Source organism: Buteo buteo, chromosome Z, assembly GCF_964188355.1.
Source record: "Buteo buteo chromosome Z, bButBut1.hap1.1, whole genome shotgun sequence".
Taxonomy (NCBI): Eukaryota; Metazoa; Chordata; class Aves; order Accipitriformes; family Accipitridae; genus Buteo; species Buteo buteo.
Genome location: NC_134204.1, coordinates 76,313,470 through 76,333,757, shown reverse-complemented (window position 1 = coordinate 76,333,757; position 20,288 = coordinate 76,313,470). Strand labels below are relative to the sequence as shown.

Genomic DNA, 20,288 nt, shown 5'->3' with positions numbered 1-20,288 from the left:
AGTGGGGACACTGAGCAGGAAAACGTATGCAGCAGTGGGGACTGCGGAAAGAAACAGATGTGGGGTTGGGGGGGGAGGCTTTATTGTGGGAGGTAAAAGAAATACGACGGGCTTGCCTGGGAGGCAATGGCCAGCAGCCAGATGCTGGCTGTTCAAAGACATTTGATGCATACTCACATCCCTCCCCTTCCTTCCCTGACTTGAGCATTTTGACCTCAATCTGAGCCTCTGATCACCTCTGTGCAAGTAAGAATAACAACACTTCCTCTAGACTTCCGCAGTGTGTGCATGTGTCGAGTACTAAAAGAAAAACTGCCATATTCAAATAGCCTACAATGAAAGGAAGCCAGAGCGTAAGGAAGGACATTCTTTTCTGTATTTAGAGGCACAATACATACTGGCAGTATTACGACTCCCATTTCAGTGTCTTCCTGCAGGACAGCAAGCCTGAAAATCTTTTGACAAAGACTGAACTGTCCAGAGGACACTCATTGCACCATTTCAGTTAGCACTAATGAAAATCAAATGGTCAGATTGCAAACTTCTTCCTTATAGTTTCAAAATGTATATGTGAGCCTGATAAACAGCAACCTTCTCTTCACAAAAAGACAAATAGCTTGAGGCCTCCCCTCCCACTGCAAAATCAAAGTACCTTCTTCATTACAATATCTGCTCTTCATTACAATCAATGAGTTCAAAGCCGGTAGGGAAAGGAATTTTATTTCAAAACTTCTAAAAGATGAATAAAAATAATAGAAAGTAGACAAAATTAAAAAACTATTAAAAAAGTTAGTTGTCCTTGTACAAGTGCTCTATAAAAAACTGAAGGCAAATGACCAAGCACATTTTAGTAAGTTTTGTGTATTAAAAACCTTGACAATTATGCATGCAACTATCTTTTGGTGTTCATGGATTTTAGTGTCTGTTTGGTCACATTTTAAACACATCAAGGAAATTCCACCATGGCAGTACCTTTACAAATACAAATTAGGGGAAGTATTACAGATTAGAAGTTTTGCAAGAAACACGCCTTAGCAATCAAGCCTGTGTCCAGCAGTTTCTAATATGTATCATTTATGGAATTAGATACACTTGAAAAATACCCTATTTGGTTCCAGGTCTTGCTAATGGAAGCAAAATTCCCCCCGAGAATATTACTTCAGTATAACTGTATTTAGTTTTATACTTTAACAGTTCACTTTTTGGATGTTTTATTTTGGAAAATACAAATAGCTTTTGCTATCATTCTGGTGTAACAGTTTACCAAGATAGGCGTATATGATTTGGTAAAAATTCATGTTTTTCTTTTCTAAAATGTAAACTTCTCAGGTGATACATGTATTGTTAGCATAGTGTAGTAACAATGGTGACTATTATGAAAAGAATAAGGGTTACATTAAAAAACTTTAAGAACATTAGCAAAAGAGAGTGAAATACGGATACATGAGAACAAACAGATAAATATTTAGGACATTGTTTTAGCCACACAAAAGTTAGGACACAGAGAGAGACTTCTCTTGTGAAGGAAAGGCAGTTGTTATTCATGTCAGGCTTGAAGGCAACTCTCCAGTGACCTTCCCTGTAAGAGGGAAAAAAAGGTTTATTAAATGCTGTCTTCCTAACCTGATACATTTCTCTTACAAATTGTAACACAAAAGCTCCTTTGCACCCAGAAAAACTGAGTAACCACTTTCCTTTGTTGGATGTTGGCATCCTTCAATATTATAAGAATTTTTAATTGGCTTTTTGACTTTGCTTTCATTTTCTATTATCCTAAGATAACTAAATAATAATAAACTAGATAACTGATCTATCAGCAAAAGATGACTAAATGACATCTTGGGCTGAGCTATACATTTCTAAAAGTATCATCAATTAACCATCAAACTTGTTTGAGAAAGTATTTTGTATCCTGTCTGGATGATGTAGTCAGACTTGAATCCTAGAAATACATACATACACACAGAGACACAAGAAAGAAAAAGTAGAAAGACTGCTTCAATAACAAAGCAACATATTCAACAGCCACTATCAATTTTGTCTTATTTGCAGGAAGAATTAAGGTTAGCACCTAAACTGAGAAAAATCTTCTGCTTGTCCCCCCCAAGTTTTTTGAGAAGAGCATCTCATGCTCAGTTGTTCTCTCTCTTCAAGTTCAATCCTGTTTTGTCAAACCTATGCAGCAACGATCAAACCCATGCTATTGATGAGGCACAAGCACAACTGCAAGCTTGGGAACCCTGGCAGTAGAAAGGGAAGATTTTACAATGACTTTATGTTCTAGTCTAAATTCTGCCCTTAAAGAAAACATTCATTTTCACTTTGATAGCACTGTCAAAGTAAGAACAGAATTCAGTGGTTGTTCCACTCTGTAATTTTTTCAGCTCTTCAGCAAGAACTATTTTTATTTTTCCTTTTAAAGAACAGTAACCCCTTCTGAATATCCTACTTCCATGTATGTTTGTCATGCAGAAGAAATGAGATTTTCTGACAAAAGTTATGGTGTGTTCCTGCCCAAGACTGCTAGCACGCACACATGGCCTTTCTTTCTCCTGCTGCAATCACTGGTATCTGTGTGACAGATGGGAGAGACAAGAGTGGGCATCACGGAATTGGATCCCAAAGGTTTGCAAAGGCTGCAAGGTCACCCACCCACCCTGCAGGTGTTAATGCAGGTACAAGCAACCCAGTGCGCTAAGGCAGACAGAGTTTAGGGAGTATCTCATTCTTTAGACCTGTGCTGAAAAATGTTACAAACGATGTGATTACAAGTCACCTCAGCTCCTCTCTGCTTCCACCGCTTTTGGTGCCGTACCAACATTAACACCAGAAGGAGCCTGAGGACAGACACAGCCAAATGAACTGCACTATGACATTTAAGAAAAAATGTATTTTAACAAGGTTTTTCTTAAGCTGTGAGCTAGTCATCAGAGCACATGCAGCTGCCTCAGCTTTGTCTTACTTCTTCAAGCTGGGTACATGATGGTTTTTTATGCCTGGCTGTGTCAAACACAGCTGTGTGTCACCAACAGTTTTTATTATTTTGGATGCTGCTAATGACCCTAGAACTGCTCAAACACAAAAAAACCCAAACAAACAAAAAAACCAACTCATAAACAAAACACCTGTAGAAAGAGCTGTAGGAAAGAGACATGCTTCAATTGCCACACCTAAAAGAAACAGAAAACAATTTGTAGAGCCAAGGGGGAAGTGGTGAACTACCAAGAACTTGACATTCAAACAACTATCACCATCTGCCCTTCAGTTTCAAATTAGAGTTGTTGTCGTGGTATCTGTAACTTTATTACCTGATTTCAGAGCAGAGCACAGGATCGGGGTTCTCGAAAGGGATTGCTCCCCGCAGGAACCCCAACAAGCAAGGCATCTTTGCAGGCATTCTGCATACAGTACTGCTGGAGTTCTGCAGCTGCCTGAGAGACCTGTGTAAAGGAAAAAGAAAAACAAATCCAGAGAGGAAACTAATTCATTCACAAGCATCTATTAGGCATTTCCTCTTGAAGAACCATTATCAAACACAGCTGGAGAGCAGCCAAGTCAGCTCTTGGATTCTAAAACACCAAGTAAATCAGCACAGACGCACATTTACAAAGCTCCAATGAAACATGCATGAAATACTATGCCAGTGATGAGCCAGAGAAGTGCAGAGGACTGAGGTGCAAGTGCGATGGAATTTGTCCTCATTAAACTGCGCAGGGCCGTGACCACAGTATTTTCCAATCTACTGTACTGTTTTCCGGTTTATATTTGAACTTGTATCCTCAGATAACTTATAAAGAGGATTTTCATTTCCAAGCAGAGCATGACAAGGAATGAAAGCAAAAAGATGAGGATGAAAAGCTTTTAAGTGCAAATTGCCACCTTCCCCTGGCAGTGAAGTGAGAGCTTCAAATCCACACTCTAGCCCCCAGAGAGGGCAGTCCAGAGCTGCAGAACAAGCCCAGGAACCCAAAGGCAAGGTGCCTCCAGCAATGAACTCACCTGCTCTCCCTGCAGACAGCACGTCAGTCATGTGCCTGTATTTTTGCAGGAAAACAGGGGAATTCCCAATTTCTCAGACATGCTTTGGAAACAGCTGCAGGGAACTGTCAAAATCCATGCCATCTGCTACATTTTTTATAAAAGGAAATACTGAGCGTACTGGTGGGAATACAAGTTCCCCTCTGACTTCACCTCTGCCTTCATTACAGGACTCCTGAAATACTGATTTTTCTTCCTACACAACTTCGCAGTGTTGCCAGCAGAGGGAAGAGACAATACCCAGAAGGACCATTCACGCTTCCCAGCCTCCTGATTGAAGGGGCCACCCAGGAGCCCTGATGGGATTTTGGTTCTGGGCCATCCCATCTAACAGCATCTGGAAGTGCGTGGGAAATCTGGCCTAGCGCATGCTTTTGTTTGCTATTTCACTGCTGTCCTGTTCACCACCTCCCAACTCTCCTCCAGGATGCTCGTCCTGTTAACTGCCCGAATTTACCTGGCAGCTGTCAGCATTTCAGGGAGTTGTTAAGAGAAGCATTTTCCCACAGGCTCCCATGTTCTCTTGAGGGGAGTTCCGGAAGAAGCATCCACAGCAAGGATCCCTGCTACTCAGTGGGCTTTGCCACTCCTCCCTTCCTTGAGGAGAACCTTTTTCTGGAGGCTGCAAAGGTCTCCCACTCTGCCCAACTCCTTGGACCCCCCGGCAGCATTAGCACCTTTCCCTTAACCACAGTGCCCAACCCCTTGCTGGTACCCGACTATGCACCACACGGCTATCAGGCAGAGGTGCCACTTGCCAACACCGAACAGGCCAAGGGTGCATGGAGCTTTTTCCTCGGAAAATGAGCAGAGAGTCATTCAGGGCATGGCTTGCCCTACGAGCATAGCACAGTTAGCAGTTCCTCTCTATGTCTCCTGGCTCTTTGCTGCCAAACTCTGCAACACATACTGACCTACATATATCCTGGTGCTCCTGGAAAGATAAAAACCTGATTTTTGGTATCTGTGTGAGAATTATCTGTATGGTAGCAGACTGTTGTTCTAGGACAGATCTGCCTACTCTTAGCCCTACCCGTGCCCCTATAACATACTTCACTCCTCGAGTTCAGACAGAAAATACAAGGGTTTCTGCCATTATTTCATCACAGGACAAACACATTCCCTGCAGCAGCTGCCTGCATGCAAGATGTGTGTTGGTACTTCTTTCCTACTTGGTTTCCTCTTTCTGAAAATATTGTTCCTGTCTGCTTTTTCAGCTGGCAGGGTAAACAAAATTGCCACTGGAACTTTGTAGTATGGGATGTATTTTTAAAAATCCTTTCATATCCAGCTTCCGTCTGAAAGCACATTGTCTATTCAAAGCAGCCAAAACAATGTTTTCTCCTTGGTGTCTGCTAAAACTGATTCAGGTGTTTTTTCACCAGGTGAATATATTCCTCACTGTTTTTGCACTGCATGTCAAAAAATCCAGATGAAACTTTTTATAAGACACATTTTTAATCATGCATCATTTCACTTGTGAAAAAGACATGAACAGGTTCCTAGAACAGCAGACCTGGTGAAAGACTGCTGTGCACAATGCTGCAAGAAAGGTGAGACTGAGGTCTCACCTGGAGACCTTCCTGGAGATGAAGCAAACCCACATTAAAGATGTAGCCTTGAGAAGTCCAGCTTCAGGATATGCTACCGCCACAAAGTAACCCCCAATAAACTACAAACTGTATTTTTTATGCCACCTCCACGCCCTTCCCCCAAAAAGCAGGGAGCTGGTATATGCCTCAAAATGAGCAGGAACAGAGATCCAGGCTATTGCTGGTGGTATAAAGCAACAGAAGTGTTTGGTCAATCATTTCTGCATTAGACAATATCCTTCTTGCTGCAAAAGCCTACACTTCTACTCTGCATTGTGCTGTTTCTCACAGATTCCCACACATCATTGCAGTGATAAGCTGACAATCACTTCTAGTGAATGAAACATCTTCCAATTCAGTATTCACTAATAAAACTTAGTAACATTAATGAATTGATCGGGATGATGTCCAAAAGCCATAGCAGCTTCACCTTGGAATGAGCTTCAAATTTTCAGCAGCCCAGGACAGGAATAGTGGCAAAAGGTATTCTAAATTATTTTTAAATCAATTAGCGAAGTTCCTGCAGCTCAGTACACTGGCAGTCTGTCAGACTGAGGAAGATGGTGTTTTGTGACCGGCCAGAGAAAAATGGCGAGTGCACGGAGGTGGTAATTGAAGAGGAAAGCGCAGAATACAAATTAATTTGACCGTCATCACAGCCTGTGTCGTGGCTGGAAAGAGTCATTTTTGCAAAGCAGTTGTGGACACACACCCACCCGCCCACCCCCAGCACCTGCTGGGAGCAGTCTTGGCCGCATCTGTATGGGTGAATTTGGGCTGCCGGAGCAAAAAAAACCCCAACCAAACCCAAACCTCAGGAGATGGCAGATGACAGGGCCGCCTCACAAGCTTGTCTTTGTCTGGAAATCCGCAGGCAGCAGGAGGTTCATGCACGCGTAGAAAATCGCCTGCCTTCCCCCGGCGTGTCAGCGGGTACAGAAACACGCCGCCTCTCCCCGCAGACCCTGCCGGCGCTCAGAAGCGGGGCCGGGGGGGCGGCTGGGGCTCAGCTGTGAGGGACGGCTCCCCATTCTCACGCCCGCCTGTGCAGAGCGAACGGGGCGCTGCCGTACGGCTTACGGCGGCTGCTTCTGCCGGGGAACGGCAGGCAACGGGAGCCGGGGGGGGGGGGGGGCTCGCAGTCGTCGTCGTCCCCCGCCGGGGGGGGCGGAGGGGGCCACAGGCACCCCTCGCCCCCTTCTCCCCCCCCCCCCCGACTCCGCTCCCAGGGCGGGCGGCGCGGACGACCCAGGCAGCAGCGGCCGGAGCGACCCCCCCCCACCACCTCACCTTGATCCTCTCCACCGCCGCCTCCAGCTTCAGCTGCTCCACCAGCCGCTGCATGGTGCTCAGGCTGCCGCCCGACGACATGCCCGGGCCGCGGGGAGGCAGGCAGGCAGCAGGCAGGCAGCAGGCAGCAGGCAGGCAGGCAGCAGGCAGCGCGGACCCGCTGGGCTCGGCGCGGCGCGGCTCCCCCCGCCGCCGCGGAGCCGCCCCGGGGAGGGGCCGGGGCCGCTCCGCCCTCAGCCCCCGCCCCACCACCGCCCTTACAGCGGCCCTGGGGGAGGGCTCAGGCTGCTTCGGGGGCAGAGAAGGTTGCTGGTTAAAATAGGACGGGGAGGGCGAGAAAAACAAACAAAAAAACAAGGAAGAGAAGAGGGGGGAGGGGGGAAAATGGAGGGGGAAAAAGCGAGAAAAGGGAAAAAAGAAAGAAGGGGAGAAAAGGGGAGAAAGAAAAGCAGAGGGAGAGAAGTGGGAGAGACAGGGAGGGAGAAAAAAGGGAGAAAAAAGCAAAAAAAAAGAATGAAAGAAAAAAGGCAAGCGAAAAGAAGAGGGGAAAAGGAAAGGAAAAAAAAGGAAAGAGCAGAAAGGGAGTTCTAAACATCCTGCAAAGATTTAATGAAAAGCCTGCTGTGCCCACGGGCAGATGTTAAGCTCAAACCACCCGGCAGCTGCTGCCAGCATTGCTGCACTCCCCCCCACCCCATATATCACCATTTCACTAGTGACCATAAATAAGTCACTTCACTTTTCAGTGGGGGTTTGCCAGCCTTCAGAGTTTGCTGGCCTGTTAAAAAGTTGTCAGGGTGAAGTTCATAGCATCAGGTGATTGCTCTCGACATAAGGACAACCAGCCACAGACATGCTTGAGCCTCAGTCAAAGCCTCAGCATGGTCATGGAGAAGACTCTCACTGAATGCGAAAGGCCCCAACTCTGAATACCATTTGCATATTGAGTGAAATGTACGTTTCACCTTACGTACACTATGTATTTGAAAGTACATACATGCTACAAAACAGATACAGTTCTTTGAAAAAAGTTGATAAGAGGCAAGGTGGCTCTCCTTCAAGATCCTATTTACCTTGCCACACTTCTACACACAAAGATCTCACTGCTACCCAGTACCAGCAATATTTGTGCATACAGACACTTCTCTCTGAAGTCATCTTGATTTACACTGGCTTTACCAGGTATAGTATTGTAACTCCCAGCAGTCTCGCTCCTCCTTTTTTTTTTTCCTCTTATGTAATTGCTTTGTCAACTTTATTTCAAGATAAAGTAGGGCGTGAAAATTCATGCCCAGAAGATGGACTTCATTTAGAACTACAACGAGATGTTATGGTAGAAATGCTCAGTAGCCTCAGCTAATGACTTATCACTGGAATGCTGACAGCTTTGTAAAGACATATGAGGTTTTTCTATCCTCCATCGTGGAGATGTGACCACAGTGTCACTGCTGAGCAAATTTTTGCTGCAGCCCATGAATTTATGCCTGCATGTGGTTATTTTCAAAGGGCTCATATGTTGAGAAAAGAGGGAACTCCCAAGTCCAGCCTGCAGAACAGCTCACTTCCAGGAGGTCATAAAATAGCTGCTGACTTTCCCTTCCCCACTCACTCGGTATCAGGCCACAGTTTTGGAGATAATACACTATTGCCACTAAAAGACACAGTTCTGTCCTCCCCAGGGACTACCTCTCCATTGGACCAATTTTCTGCTGTAGTGTCAGGTCAGGAAGTTAATCTTGATTAGAACCTAGGCAAAAAGAGAAAACAGAGCGGTGTTTTGAGTACCTATTTGTATAACCCAAATACTTGCCTTGGGAGTGAAAGGATGGAGCAAAGTGAGGCACCAGGGCAAGAACAGCAGAGCTGCTAGCCTGTGAAACTGCGGCCACAGGCTTAGATACTCTTGCCTGCACTTGCCTGGTTCTTTCCCAGATATAACTGTCTTACCTAATGATCAACACCATTTTACTTGTGCTTACCTTTACTCCCTTTGTTTCTATCACAGCAGCTTAATTTCCCCCTTGCACTCTTGCAGGAGACCGTGTTTTGGGGGATGAAGCAGCAATAGACCCAAGCTGTGAAGGTCTCACACTTGATGAACATCTTTGCAGTGTCCCTGCCACACCACTACAGTGTCCCTAAGATTACTTCATGAAATCAGGCATAGCTTATTCTAGATACCTTCTCTAACAAGTTTTAGAGTTGAATTGACCATTAAATACAAAGCTAATTAAGCTTACAGCTACACTACATGCAGCAGAGATAAAGGACAAATCTAGCAGTTCCTCTGCTATTTTACTAATGCATACAGAAGTTAACCATTTAGCATAGTACTTCTACCACACTCTTGAATATGTATTATTTTAAACAGAAAATAGATGACATTCCAAGAACTAGTGAAAGCTAAACTAGCAAAAGAGGCATAGAGAACAGAAACTCTTCCTCAAAGAATGAAGACAGGTCACCTTTGCCGAATCAGAAACATCTTGCTTCAAAAATTAATCAATAAGCATTTAAAAACTTTTAGCTATTATAGGCTTTGGCAGGAGTAGCAAGTTCAAGAGCTTCTCTCCCAGAACCAATCTCCACAGAAGCCAGCTAACCTAGCACTGTTTTCAGCAGAAACACTTCTGAGGAACTTGCTGTTAGAGATGTGATAAACAACAGGAAAAGCCCAACCAGGCTATGCTCCCCACCTGCCCCTTCCCCAGTAAAATTCCTGAATAGAAATATGGTAAGAGAATCCCTCTTACTAGCAAGATCATGGAAGCTCTGACCTGAGACACATCACACAGGAAACCACAGCATGCTGTTGTGCATTATTTATTCTAAGTACTCTGAGGTCTGATCAGAAGAGATAAACATAAAGAATACTTTAGATTTAGAATTTAAAGCAAATTCAGTATGTATATTATATAAACTTCTATTTACATAAGGCATCAAAATTGCCCTTTTTAACAAAAGGGTCATTTTCCCTTTTACCAATACTTTGGTGAAAGAAATGTCACATGTAGTAGACTAGTATTCACTGGTATACTACTACTGAACAAGCAGGTACAATCCAACATACAAGATGAAAAACCAAACACAAAAGATCTAAGCATACTATTTCATTAATCACTCTGTAACACAAATAATCACTCTGTAGAAAAAAGAATTAAGGCTTGTTTGCATCACAATAATGATCAATCATGCATCATTTACTCCCACAAAGAATAAAATTCATTTCCAACTGGAGCAGGAACAGCAAAAGAAGTAGTCTGGTATAATCCCCATATTGTCTACATCAAAAAACAATTTGGCATCTTAGAAAGTAGATTGAAAAGTAGGGGGAAGAGAGAGAAAAACAGAAAAGGGCCTTGCTTCAGAACCCTTCATAAGCATTTCCAGTGTCCTTCTGCAGGAACCCTTCAGTTTAAAAAGATAAAAACAGGACTTTCAAAGACTGATCTAGAAACATATTCTAAAGACTAAGGTTATGGTTCCATTGATCATGAATATGAAATATGTAGAGAAAATACATTGTTTGGAATAATGAATTCCACACTGAGATCCCCAAGTAAATGGCATATATACATTGAGCTGAGCCTGTTTAGTAAGTCTGATCTATAAAAATGGTAAACCTGTATTATTTTTCGGCCTGATTTAATAATTCCTGAGTTTTAGATCACTGCTGAGCCACAGCAGACAAAACTCTGAATGATGTAGTGAAAAGTTTTACAAATAATTTTCAACATTAGTATAGACTTTTTTTCAGCAACTTTCAATCGTCAATAAAAGTCAGTCTTCCAGGTCCTTCATTTTTCATCCACCGCCGATATCTCTTCCATCGAGGATCCAAGGCCATCTTCTTCTTTAACTCCTCCTCTTGTTGTCGTTTATAGACCTGACAGACAGACAAAAGTTTTTAGTAAGGCTGAAGAAACAGCTCAAGTGAAACTCAAGGAGGGGGTGTAAGCATTCATAGTTCAACTGGCTTATTGTTTTTACAGAAGACTGAATTGCAACATAGAAGCAGACCTTTACCAACATAAAGTGTAGGAGCACCTTCAGCTGAGGAGCCTACTGGCTGTCATTGAGATGCTTTGCATTTTTGCTGAGAGTAGAACTATCTCCTTGTAAGGCCATGCTGAAAGCTCCAAAACTTTTTTTGCTGAAGAACTAAATGCTCATGCATTTCACAAAATTTACAGTAAAGAACTGCTAATGCTCAGAAAGCTACATTTTGAGTCCCTTCTCAGCACACATACCATTCAACACAGTTCAGCTCCTCACTTTAGCTGTTTTCCCATTTCAAAGTCATTGTCTAGATAGAATACTGCTATGGAACTTTTTATTCCTAATTAAGTTTCTCAAGTATATTAATATCTCTACATTAAGTATTGGCAGTACCAAATGATAAGTAATTACACTCTGTCAAGAAATGGTGCCATTGTAATGAAATCCACAATTATCAGAAGAGTCAGGTATCTAAAAAAGAGCAACAGCATCTGCATTTTTATTCTGGAAGGCTGTTCACGTAGATACAGCCAGCGTAAATCTCAGCCCCATACAGGTTTATGTCATCTCAGTGTCATCTGACTTCTTTCCAGAAGGGAATTAAATTTAAGGTTCTGCTATGCATGAACAAGATTTTAAAAACATTAGAGATGGCTTTATAAATACACCAGCTCAATGTTCAGTTATCATACAGGTTTTAAGAATTACTAGGAAATTAATGGAGGGGGGGGACACCACCCAAACATTGTGGAGCTCCATGATGTACCTGTGTACTGAATTCTCGGTCTTTCCCACCCTAAAAAGGCATTGGAAAACTGAACAATATGCAGATAGGCATCTCCAGTGATCAAAGAACAGAGAAGCTTTTGGGGAAAAACACCTAAGCATATTTTTCAGCCTAGAGAAGACACAACTAAGTTTCAAGTACAGATATGGTAGTGGTACATAGGAGCACTTGTAGAACAAGAAAAGAGAATAAAGCATGATTATTCTCCATTTCCAGTAATACAAAAAACAGTAGGTGTCTGTGTGGCTTCAAAAAAGAGCCACCTTCTACGTGTATTGCTGAACTCATGACCAGATGGCACAGCAGACACTGGAAGTTTTAATGCATTCAGGGAGTGACTAGGTAAGTTTATTAAAGAAAAACTCATTAAAGCAATTACCTACAAAGACACCATTTCCTTTTCAGGAAGTCCCAAAGCTGCAAATTACACTGGATAAATATTGCTATACAGGTGCAACTTTCCTGTATTCTTCACTAAAAATCAACTGCTGGCCACCACAGGAGAAGAGTTTGGGCTAAACAGACTTCACTTCTGGCAAATACAGCTCTTTTATATTCAGTGACCAAAACATCACTAGTTAAAAACAGCACGGATCCCAACCACGTATTTTTTCCTCTACAACAACAGGACATTCACCCTATCTTACTTTTTCCATATAACATCTCCTTTGACTAGTAACATTGCTAGAAAACAATCTGCAAGTCCAAAGATCAAGTAAACCCATCATAATTCAACATGTGTATGTATGTGTCAGCTAACCCTTTCCTTACATTAACATCAATTTTACTATTTTCCTCTTCAAGTTTCTAGATTAATTCACCCTGCCTACTTTTAAAGATGCATTCTCTTATCTTTGGTGCCCTGCCAGCAGCAGAGGCAGTTCTGCCACCATCACATTTCTTTTCCCAGCATATGCAGAGCAGCAGCAGCATCTCTTCTTCCCCTTAAGCAGACAGAGTTTGGATTCTCAGTTTCTCTTCTAAAAACCTCCCACCCAGATGGCCCACAGATGAGCTTCTGCAGAACAATAAAAGCGTTTTGTCAATCTGCCACTCCCCAGTACCGAAGTCATTCTGGACTGCAAATTCCATGCTGTGGCTAATGTTCTTTCACAGAAAGCTTAAAAAAAATACATACTGACTATTTAGTAACTGGCTACCCATGGCTAGAGTAACAGTTGTGCCCAATGGTATTTCATATGCCATCTTTACTTGAATAGGTATACAGCACAGCAATGACAGTCCCTGACCCACTGAAGAAGAACTATCAAGGGACAGTTTAAAAAAACAAGCTAGGAATTAATGGCTTAGAAGACTGATGAAATAGGAGTTTCAGATGATCCAGGTAATTCTTATTATAAATTACTACTGTTAGAAGAACAGTCTTCAACCTACTGTAGTAACTTTGTCATACCATATTGTTATAAGAAAGCCTTTCGTCAGATTCAACTAAGTGTCATATGCATAGATTCCCTAACAGTCACAGGTGGATGTCCCCAGACCAAGCAAATCCTTTCCTATATCCATGTGCATGGTCAGAAGCTGTTGTCTACCAGTCCATGAGCACAAGAAGTGGAAGAAAACACAACCGAGTGGTTGTCTAACAGTTTTCAATTTAGAAAGCAATAGCTAGAATTGAAGCAATGCTTCACACATCCCTGTCCCAAGCACCTTCACAAAACAGCTGTTTTTACTCTGGGAGTGCTAGGTAACTAACATTAGCTTTTCCACTAGAGCTACTCACCTCATAGTTTTCTCGTATCCACAGCTGCCGTTCAAGAAAGGTTTCCTTCTGATGATCTTCTAGGCTGTCAAACTGAGACTGAGACATTTTCATGTACCTTCGTATGATATACAGCTTCTCTTCCACACCGTACTCTTGCCCTTTAATAGTGAAACGATAAATCCACCAACAGTACCAAACTATGTATTTGCACAAGTAAAAAGGAGCAAGAATGATCTGAAATAGAAGGATATCATATATCCTGGGCTTCTGATAACCGCCTTTTATATCTATTTTATTTTTAATGATGTCTTTGATGATTTCTTCCTCTTCTTCACGAATTTCTTCTTTAGACCGCCTGTTCTTGCCTTTTTCTTTAGTCTTGTTGAGTAAACCTTGCTGCCTGGCAATCTCAGTAGCTTGTATACGGTATTTTGGCACTGTTGCTAGGTAATTGATAGCTTCATTGTAACTACTCCACCAGCTGAAGAACTGTAATTGAAGAACAATAAAAGTAAAAAAACCATGATTTTATACAGACACATTCCTATTTGGAGGTTTGCCAGGAAAAAAATAATAATGCTGTCATATCCCTTTAATCACAATTACATTACCGCAGTTATAATTATTCCTCCCAACTTAGTAAAGCATCTGGAAAACAGATGTATAGATGTGTATCTCGCAGCAATATACAGTGATGAGGAAGGACAAGCAGACACTTCAGGTTGGTTTTGTTCACAAGAAAACAGTAATCTCTTGAAAGTTAATGCTTGGCTGTGCCAGCCATTCTCAGAAGCTCCCTGTGCTGGTTTTGGCTGGGATAGAGTTAATTTTCTCCATAGCAGCTTGTAAGGTGCTATGTTTTGGATTTGTGCCGAAAACTGTGTTGATAACACAGGGATGTTTTCCTTACTGCTAAGCAGCACTCACAGAAGAGTCAAGGCCATTTCTGTCTCTCACCACACCAGCTGAATAAGCTCAGGGTGCACAAGAAGTTGGGATGGGACACAGCTGGGACAGCTGACCCCAACTATGGATTTATAAATAAAGTAGCTGGTATAGGAACATCTCATTATAAAATTGTTATCCATTTAAAATAATTAATTAAACATGGATTAAGTACCTGGCAATCTCATTAGTCTGACAGGATTCACTTCACAAGATTCAACAACCCTCTCTAACCTCCAGTTACCGGCTGAATTTCAATGAGGACCAAAAACCCCAAACAAGAAATCTGAAATATACTGCCTGGGGTGAACATGTGTACTGGCACAACTTTTTTTTAAAAAAACAGCATTTCACACCATTCACCAAGACAAACGGTGGACATATACACTTTATACAACCTTAACAAAGGCCAAGAAGCAGAAACAACAGAAAGCAAGAGAGAGGCAAATCAGTTTACACAGATGTTTACACTGAATTTGCAATCATCTGGCAGCTGGACTGCAGGAAAGTGACTCCACTTACAGCCAAAATAAGAAATAAGAGTTGAAATGAAACTCTGCCATTGGAAGCAAGTCTGAAGAGAAATATGGTACTTGATTGAATATGCCATTGGAATTTATTATTACAAGCTGTCAAACTCTGATCAACATATTTTTGTTTTATCTTCCAATATCCCACTAAAAAGCAAGCTATGTGCACCACAGAATAAGCTGCCTCCTCACTGACCCTGTTTAACACTTGGCACATAATGAGAGCTACAGATACTTCTCTTCCCACTCAGAAACTCACTGAGCACTGTCACATAAACATGGAATTTTACCTGGAACACGGAGATGGCACACACCGTAACTAGAATCACTATCCTGACATCCACTTTAGGTGCCAATCTCCTGCTGTAGTAGTGATAGTAATGCCTGTAATACTCTTCAGGATGATCCAACATGTAGTCATAATCTTTACGCATCTCTTCATCCTGCAGGATGAGATGAAAAACATGCACGGGTTCAGATTCCTGTTTTCACTTACTCTGTTATAGCTGTGTTTCACACCTCATTAATGACCATGCTGCTGTAAAATTGGCAGTCACTCGACCAACTATGAAGCACAGAGGAAAATCTTTGGTCCTTTTCTCATATTCTCTATTAATTTGTTCTCACACTCATCTGCCCACACACATCTCACATATGTGGTCTTAAATGCGTAAGCACACACTGCATGAAGACATTTAACACTGAAATAAAGACAGGCAGCTGAAATCCAGATAATAAGGATTTTTAACTTCTGCATGGGAAATCCAGATGGACTACAGTTAGTAAATATCACTCAGGAAAAGTCTTTCAGATGAAGAGCCTGTTAAGAGCTTGTTTTACAAGTCTTTTAGAATTAGCTTACAAGGCTGTGGAATCTGTCCAGTGGAAGACCATTTCAAAACCTCATTGTTCACATTTTCTCGGGAGTTTTTCTCATTTTCACCCACATAATTAAGAAGTAAGAAATCTAATTTTTTCAGCCTCAGCTGCATTCCTTTCCTACCCACAAAAAAATTCCCTTTTTTCTCTCCCTTGCAGCCTTTAAAACACTTACAGGTTTCTTCCTCCCATTCCTGAGTTCCATCTTTGCCAAGCCACACATATTTTGCCCTGATAAGCCTCCCTTACAGATCCCATATGCTACTCGAGTCGCTGTTACTTTTTTGTTTAAAGGTATACCTCTAAGATAAAGCCCAGCCGGTTCATTTTAAATACAACGGGATTTCCAAGATAACTGTATCCTGTCCCCCGCCGCACTCTTGGACCGGCTATTGAAGAAGTTTTTGCCGTTTTTTTCCCCCCCCTTCCCTGACTGCTGGCAGGAAGCAAGCCGGTTAGGTCCAGACAAAAGAATGCAAACCCGAAGCCGCAGAGCCTGCCGCGATGCACCCAGGTGTAAACCCGAGGGGCTCCGACCCTCCCCGGGGAAGAGACACCTGCGGGATGCGCAGGGCCGGAGTCAGGCAGAATCCCGACGTTTAAGCCGCGTCTCTTTTGACGCACGCTTCAGGTACAGGTGCGGCAAGCGAGCGAGTCGCAGCCGTCGAGCAAAATTTGGAGGGGATTATGCGCCTTCCACCGTTTTTTGGGTTTTGGTTTTGTTTTTTTTTTTAAAGCCACGGCTCTTCCTCTCGCCACATGCGACGGCTTCGCTCCGCTGCCTGCTCTCAGGGCGCTCGCTGCCCAGACGGGGAACCGAAGCTCCGCCGGAGGAGGGCGGCGAGGAGCGTGCGGCGGACGGCGCTCGCCCCAGCCCCGCACCTACCCGCCCGGACACCGACACCGCTCCCCACACCACACCGCCGCGGGAAGCGGCGGCGGCGAGGCCAGTCGCGACGCGGGGCCCGGCGCCCTGCCCGCTCGCCCTCCCTCCCCGCTCCCCGGCCCCCCGCCGCCCCCCACACGGCACCCCCCCGCCCCGGGGCGGCCCCCTCCGCCGGCCACCCGCGCTGTCTCTTACCGGAGCGGCTCCGGCCGCGGCGGCGGTCCCGCTCTCTCACCTTGAGGGTCTCGTAGGCGGTGGCGATGAGGAGGAACTTCTCGTGCGCCGCTTGCGGGCCACCGCCGCCCGGCGCGGCCGGCTCCCCACGGTAACGGTCGGGGTGGTACTTGCGGGCCAGCTGCCGGTAGGCGCGGGCGATCTCCGCCTTGCTGGCCTGCCGGCTGACGCCCAGCACCTCGTAGCAGACGCTCCGCCCGCAGTAGAGCCCCTCCGTCAGGGCCCGCGCCGCCCGCGGCAGGAGCGCCACGCACAGCCACAGGCAGAGCAGCCGAGCCGGCCCCACACCGCGGCCCCGAGCCGCCGCCGCCGCCATTTTACTGCCTCCGCCGCCGCCCGCGCCCTGCGCAGGCGCTTGCGCACGAACCGGGGGGCGGGGCCGGCGGGGAGGAGGCGGGGCCTCCTCCCGGCCCCCGCCGCGAGCAGCGGAGTCGCGACAGACGAGCGGTCGCGACGGAGCCCGCGGTGGCCGTGGCGATCTTTCTGCTGCTGTGTCGTCCCCGCCTGTCCCCGCTCGTTCTTTCCTCTGGGGGGGGGGGGGGGATCTTTTGAAACTCGCCCCGAAGCCGGCTTTAATTTAAGCTCAGCGTTGCAGGGCTCGGGCTTCGCCCTCCGGTTCGCGTTGTTGGACTGGTGTGATTTAACTGTCGCGCCCCGCGGGGCCTCCCGGTACGAGCACACACACGCACACGTTGCGTACCCCGCGGAAGGTGTGTTAGGGAGCGCTCCTGCTGCCTGACGTGCAGGCGGCTGCCCCCGATGGCGGCGGCAAAGGAGAGGGTCTGAGGGGTCCCTCCCTTAAAACGGGCGCCTGGCCTCACGGCTGCGGCAGCAGGTCTGCCGCCTTAGACCTTTCTCACCCGAAGGCTCGTTTTGGAAACGAGGACTACACCCCTGCTTCAGTAGAACTGGCAGGAACATTGCCTCGATATCGGACCTTTCCCAGGAAAACGGGATTGATGCTTGATGCTGGCAATAACCGCCACGGAAATACTCTGCTCGTCAGAGGACGCGCACTGTTCTTCTGCTGGAAATGAGCATGCGCTTCTGGCCTCCTCTGCCTGTCTCCTTTTTGCGTTAATAAATGTTTATCCCTTCCTTGAGACGTGGATGAGTCCCAAATCTGCCTCTGCAAAAAAATTCCACCTCTTTGCGGCTCATTAAGAGTCCAGCCCCTCAGCGCTGGAGGCTGACATTCAACTCCTCAGATCCGGAGCTTAACAAACACAGCAAAACCTATCCACGGCCAGTTTTGTCCCCCTCCCACCCACCGCCCCGAATTGAGAAAGTAGCTAGTTCTTTGACACGGTGTTACTCGGGGCTCACTTCTGCCAAGAAGAACGGAGCTGTTGGGAGAGGTCACCGGCTGACCCCATGCCACCTGCAGGCAGCATTGAAACAGCTGGCAAACGGTTGCCACGCTGCCTGCTGTCGAGTACACGCCAGGGGTGTCTTCTTGCAGCCTCTTGCCAGTGAGGCAAGCACCTCACGGAGACTACAGCCGGCACGGACCGGCCCGGGAGAAGGATGCTGTGGGGTGGTCACGCCTTTCTCCCCCAGTCTCAGCAACCCCAAACCGGCACGTAAGGGACTTCACGGTGCAGGTTTCTCCCTCTAGCTAACGACTTTGGAACACAATAGCTCAGCAGCAACGGTACGGAACTGCTCCTTCTTTAAAAAGACACAGAGATATTCCTAGGGATGTGTTTGTCACGCATGCTGACCCACGGCCACCTCAGCACGGGAGGCAGCGGTGCCAGGGAAGGTGGTCGGAGGCGGTGTCCCAGCGGCTGTGCCTGCCGCTGCCAGCACGGGCGACGAGGCCTCAGGCCGAGGCAGCCGCAGCCCGGCGGGCGGGCGAGGAGGGCTGCCGCGCCGCGCGCTGCCGGCAGGGCCCGGGGCTGCGCCGGCCTGCGGGCCGCGCCGTGCCAGGGCCTGGGCGGGGCCGTGCCAGGCAGCGGGCGGGGCCGTGCCAGGGCCTGGGCGGGGCCGTGCCAGGGCAGCGGACGGGGCCGTGCCAGGGCTTTGGCGGGGTCGCGCAAGGCTGTGGGCGGAGCCTGCGCCGGGCTGTGGGCGGGGCTCGCCGCCCGCGGGCTGCTGGCGACCGCGGCGGCCGAGAGGGGGCGCAGCTGGGCCGCCCGCGGGTCCCCGGGCCGTCTGCCTCCTCCGCCCCGCTCGAGAGCGCGGCCGCGCCGCGGCCGTCATGGAGGTCAGCGCGGACTCGGGTCAGTCTGCTGCCCCCGCTGCCCCTCTCCGTGGGACCCACCGGGAGCCGCGGGCGGGGTGGGGAGGGAGGGCCGGTATACCCCCCCTCGCCTCGGCGCGCCCGAGCGGCGCCGGCGGGCCGGTGCGTGTGCGCGGCGGGCGCGGGCGGCGGGGACGATGGCTCAGCTCTTTCTAAATATAAAACGGCACTGACGGGAGGGCGGGCGCCGCCGGGCCCCGCCGTCCCTTGCGGGCGTTGGCGTCGGGGTAGAGCCGCAGAGAGGAGGAGGAGGAGGAGGAGGAGGGAGGCGGAGGAGGCGGGGGGAGGCGGAGGAGGCGGGGGGAGCCGGCCCGGTGCCTGTGCCGAGCCGCCGGCGGAGGCGAGGGGCGGGAGGCGGGGAGCGGCCGGGGCCGGGCGGCTGCGGCGCCTCTCTCACCGCCTCCCCTCCCTCCCCAGCTGGCAACATGGCTGCGGCCGCCGCGGCTGCCCAGGACGAGCTCAGTAAGTGGCCGCGGCGCCGGGGGCTCCCGATCGGGCGCCGTCCCCGCGCGGGGGAGCGGGGGGGGACGGCGGCGCCCCCGCTGCGACGGGGCCCAGCGGCCGGCCCGGCGAGGCGGGAACGGCGCGGAGGGGGGGGGGGCGGGGGCGGCCCCGGCCCCGGGCAGCCATGTCGGGAAGCGGAAACCGAAGGCTGCGGCGGCAGGGGCGGCCGCCCCCAGCCCCCCGCCCCCGGCAGGGAGGGCTGGCTGCGGCCTGCCGGGGCCTGCGCCCTCTCCCGCCGCTGGCCGGCGGCGTGACCTTGCGGGGAGGAGGCGGTGGCTCCTCGCCGGGAGGGAGGGAGGGAGCCCGCGGGGGCGGCCGCCGGCGGGGCCTGGGGCGGCGGGGAGCGGAGCCGGCAGCACCCTTCCGCGCCCCCGGTGCCGGGGTGGCCCCGGTAGCCCGCTGGCCCGGTAGCCCCGCTCCCTGGAAGGGCGAGCGGCAGCTTTTGCCCGCCGGCGCTCGCTGTGCTGTGTTCGATCGCCGTCCTCTCCCTGCGGAAGCAGTGTGAAAATAGCGCACGCCGGCACACCGGTGGGTTCGCGCAGACCCCTTAGGCGCCGCAGGCGCAGCGCTGTGTCCCCCGGTAGGGGTGTGAGCGCTGCCTCAGCCTCTGCGGCTCTCGGCACATGACGGGAG

General features: G+C 48.1%; 3 protein-coding genes across 4 annotated transcripts in view; 1 reads left to right on the top strand and 2 right to left on the bottom strand.

Annotated features, from left to right (window-relative positions):
* Positions 1-704: 704 nt before the first annotated feature.
* Positions 705-7,138, bottom strand: GNG10 (G protein subunit gamma 10). Its single transcript, XM_075019996.1, has 3 exons — positions 6,921-7,138; positions 3,309-3,440; positions 705-1,579 (listed from the first exon to the last, which is right to left on the bottom strand). Exons 1-2 carry the CDS (start codon positions 6,999-7,001, stop codon positions 3,315-3,317), a joined length of 207 nt encoding a protein of 68 aa, XP_074876097.1. The 5' UTR covers positions 7,002-7,138; the 3' UTR covers positions 705-1,579; positions 3,309-3,314.
* Positions 7,139-9,727: 2,589 nt separating this feature from the next.
* On the bottom strand, positions 9,728-17,239 carry DNAJC25 (DnaJ heat shock protein family (Hsp40) member C25). The gene is made up of 4 exons (XM_075019995.1): positions 16,908-17,239; positions 15,198-15,350; positions 13,451-13,921; positions 9,728-10,806 (listed from the first exon to the last, which is right to left on the bottom strand). Exons 1-4 carry the CDS (start codon positions 17,220-17,222, stop codon positions 10,684-10,686), a joined length of 1,062 nt encoding a protein of 353 aa, XP_074876096.1. The 5' UTR covers positions 17,223-17,239; the 3' UTR covers positions 9,728-10,683.
* Positions 17,240-19,019: 1,780 nt separating this feature from the next.
* ECPAS (Ecm29 proteasome adaptor and scaffold) overlaps positions 19,020-20,288 on the top strand; it is a 66,421-nt gene continuing 65,152 nt past the window's right edge. Inside the window, exon 1 of one of the 2 annotated variants that reach the window (XM_075019391.1) lies at positions 19,020-19,131. In XM_075019391.1, coding sequence (XP_074875492.1) covers positions 19,110-19,131 — 22 coding nt within the window. In that variant the 5' untranslated portion in view covers positions 19,020-19,109. Of the gene's footprint in view, positions 19,132-19,503; positions 19,614-20,288 lie in introns of those variants that run through there. The other variant, XM_075019389.1, reaches the window with a different exon arrangement.

Coding starts and splice junctions, on each gene's coding strand:
- DNAJC25 (XM_075019995.1), bottom strand. CDS start 17,222: ATGGCGGCGGCGGCGGCTCGGGGCCGCGGTGTGGGGCCGGCTCGGCTG. Junction 15,351..16,907: donor CCGCCTACGAGACCCTCAAG/GTGAGAGAGCGG, acceptor CTCATCCTGCAG/GATGAAGAGATGCGTAAAGA. Junction 13,922..15,197: donor GTGCCATCTCCGTGTTCCAG/GTAAAATTCCAT, acceptor CTTCAATTACAG/TTCTTCAGCTGGTGGAGTAG.
- GNG10 (XM_075019996.1), bottom strand. CDS start 7,001: ATGTCGTCGGGCGGCAGCCTGAGCACCATGCAGCGGCTGGTGGAGCAG. Junction 3,441..6,920: donor CGGCGGTGGAGAGGATCAAG/GTGAGGTGGTGG, acceptor TCCTTTACACAG/GTCTCTCAGGCAGCTGCAGA.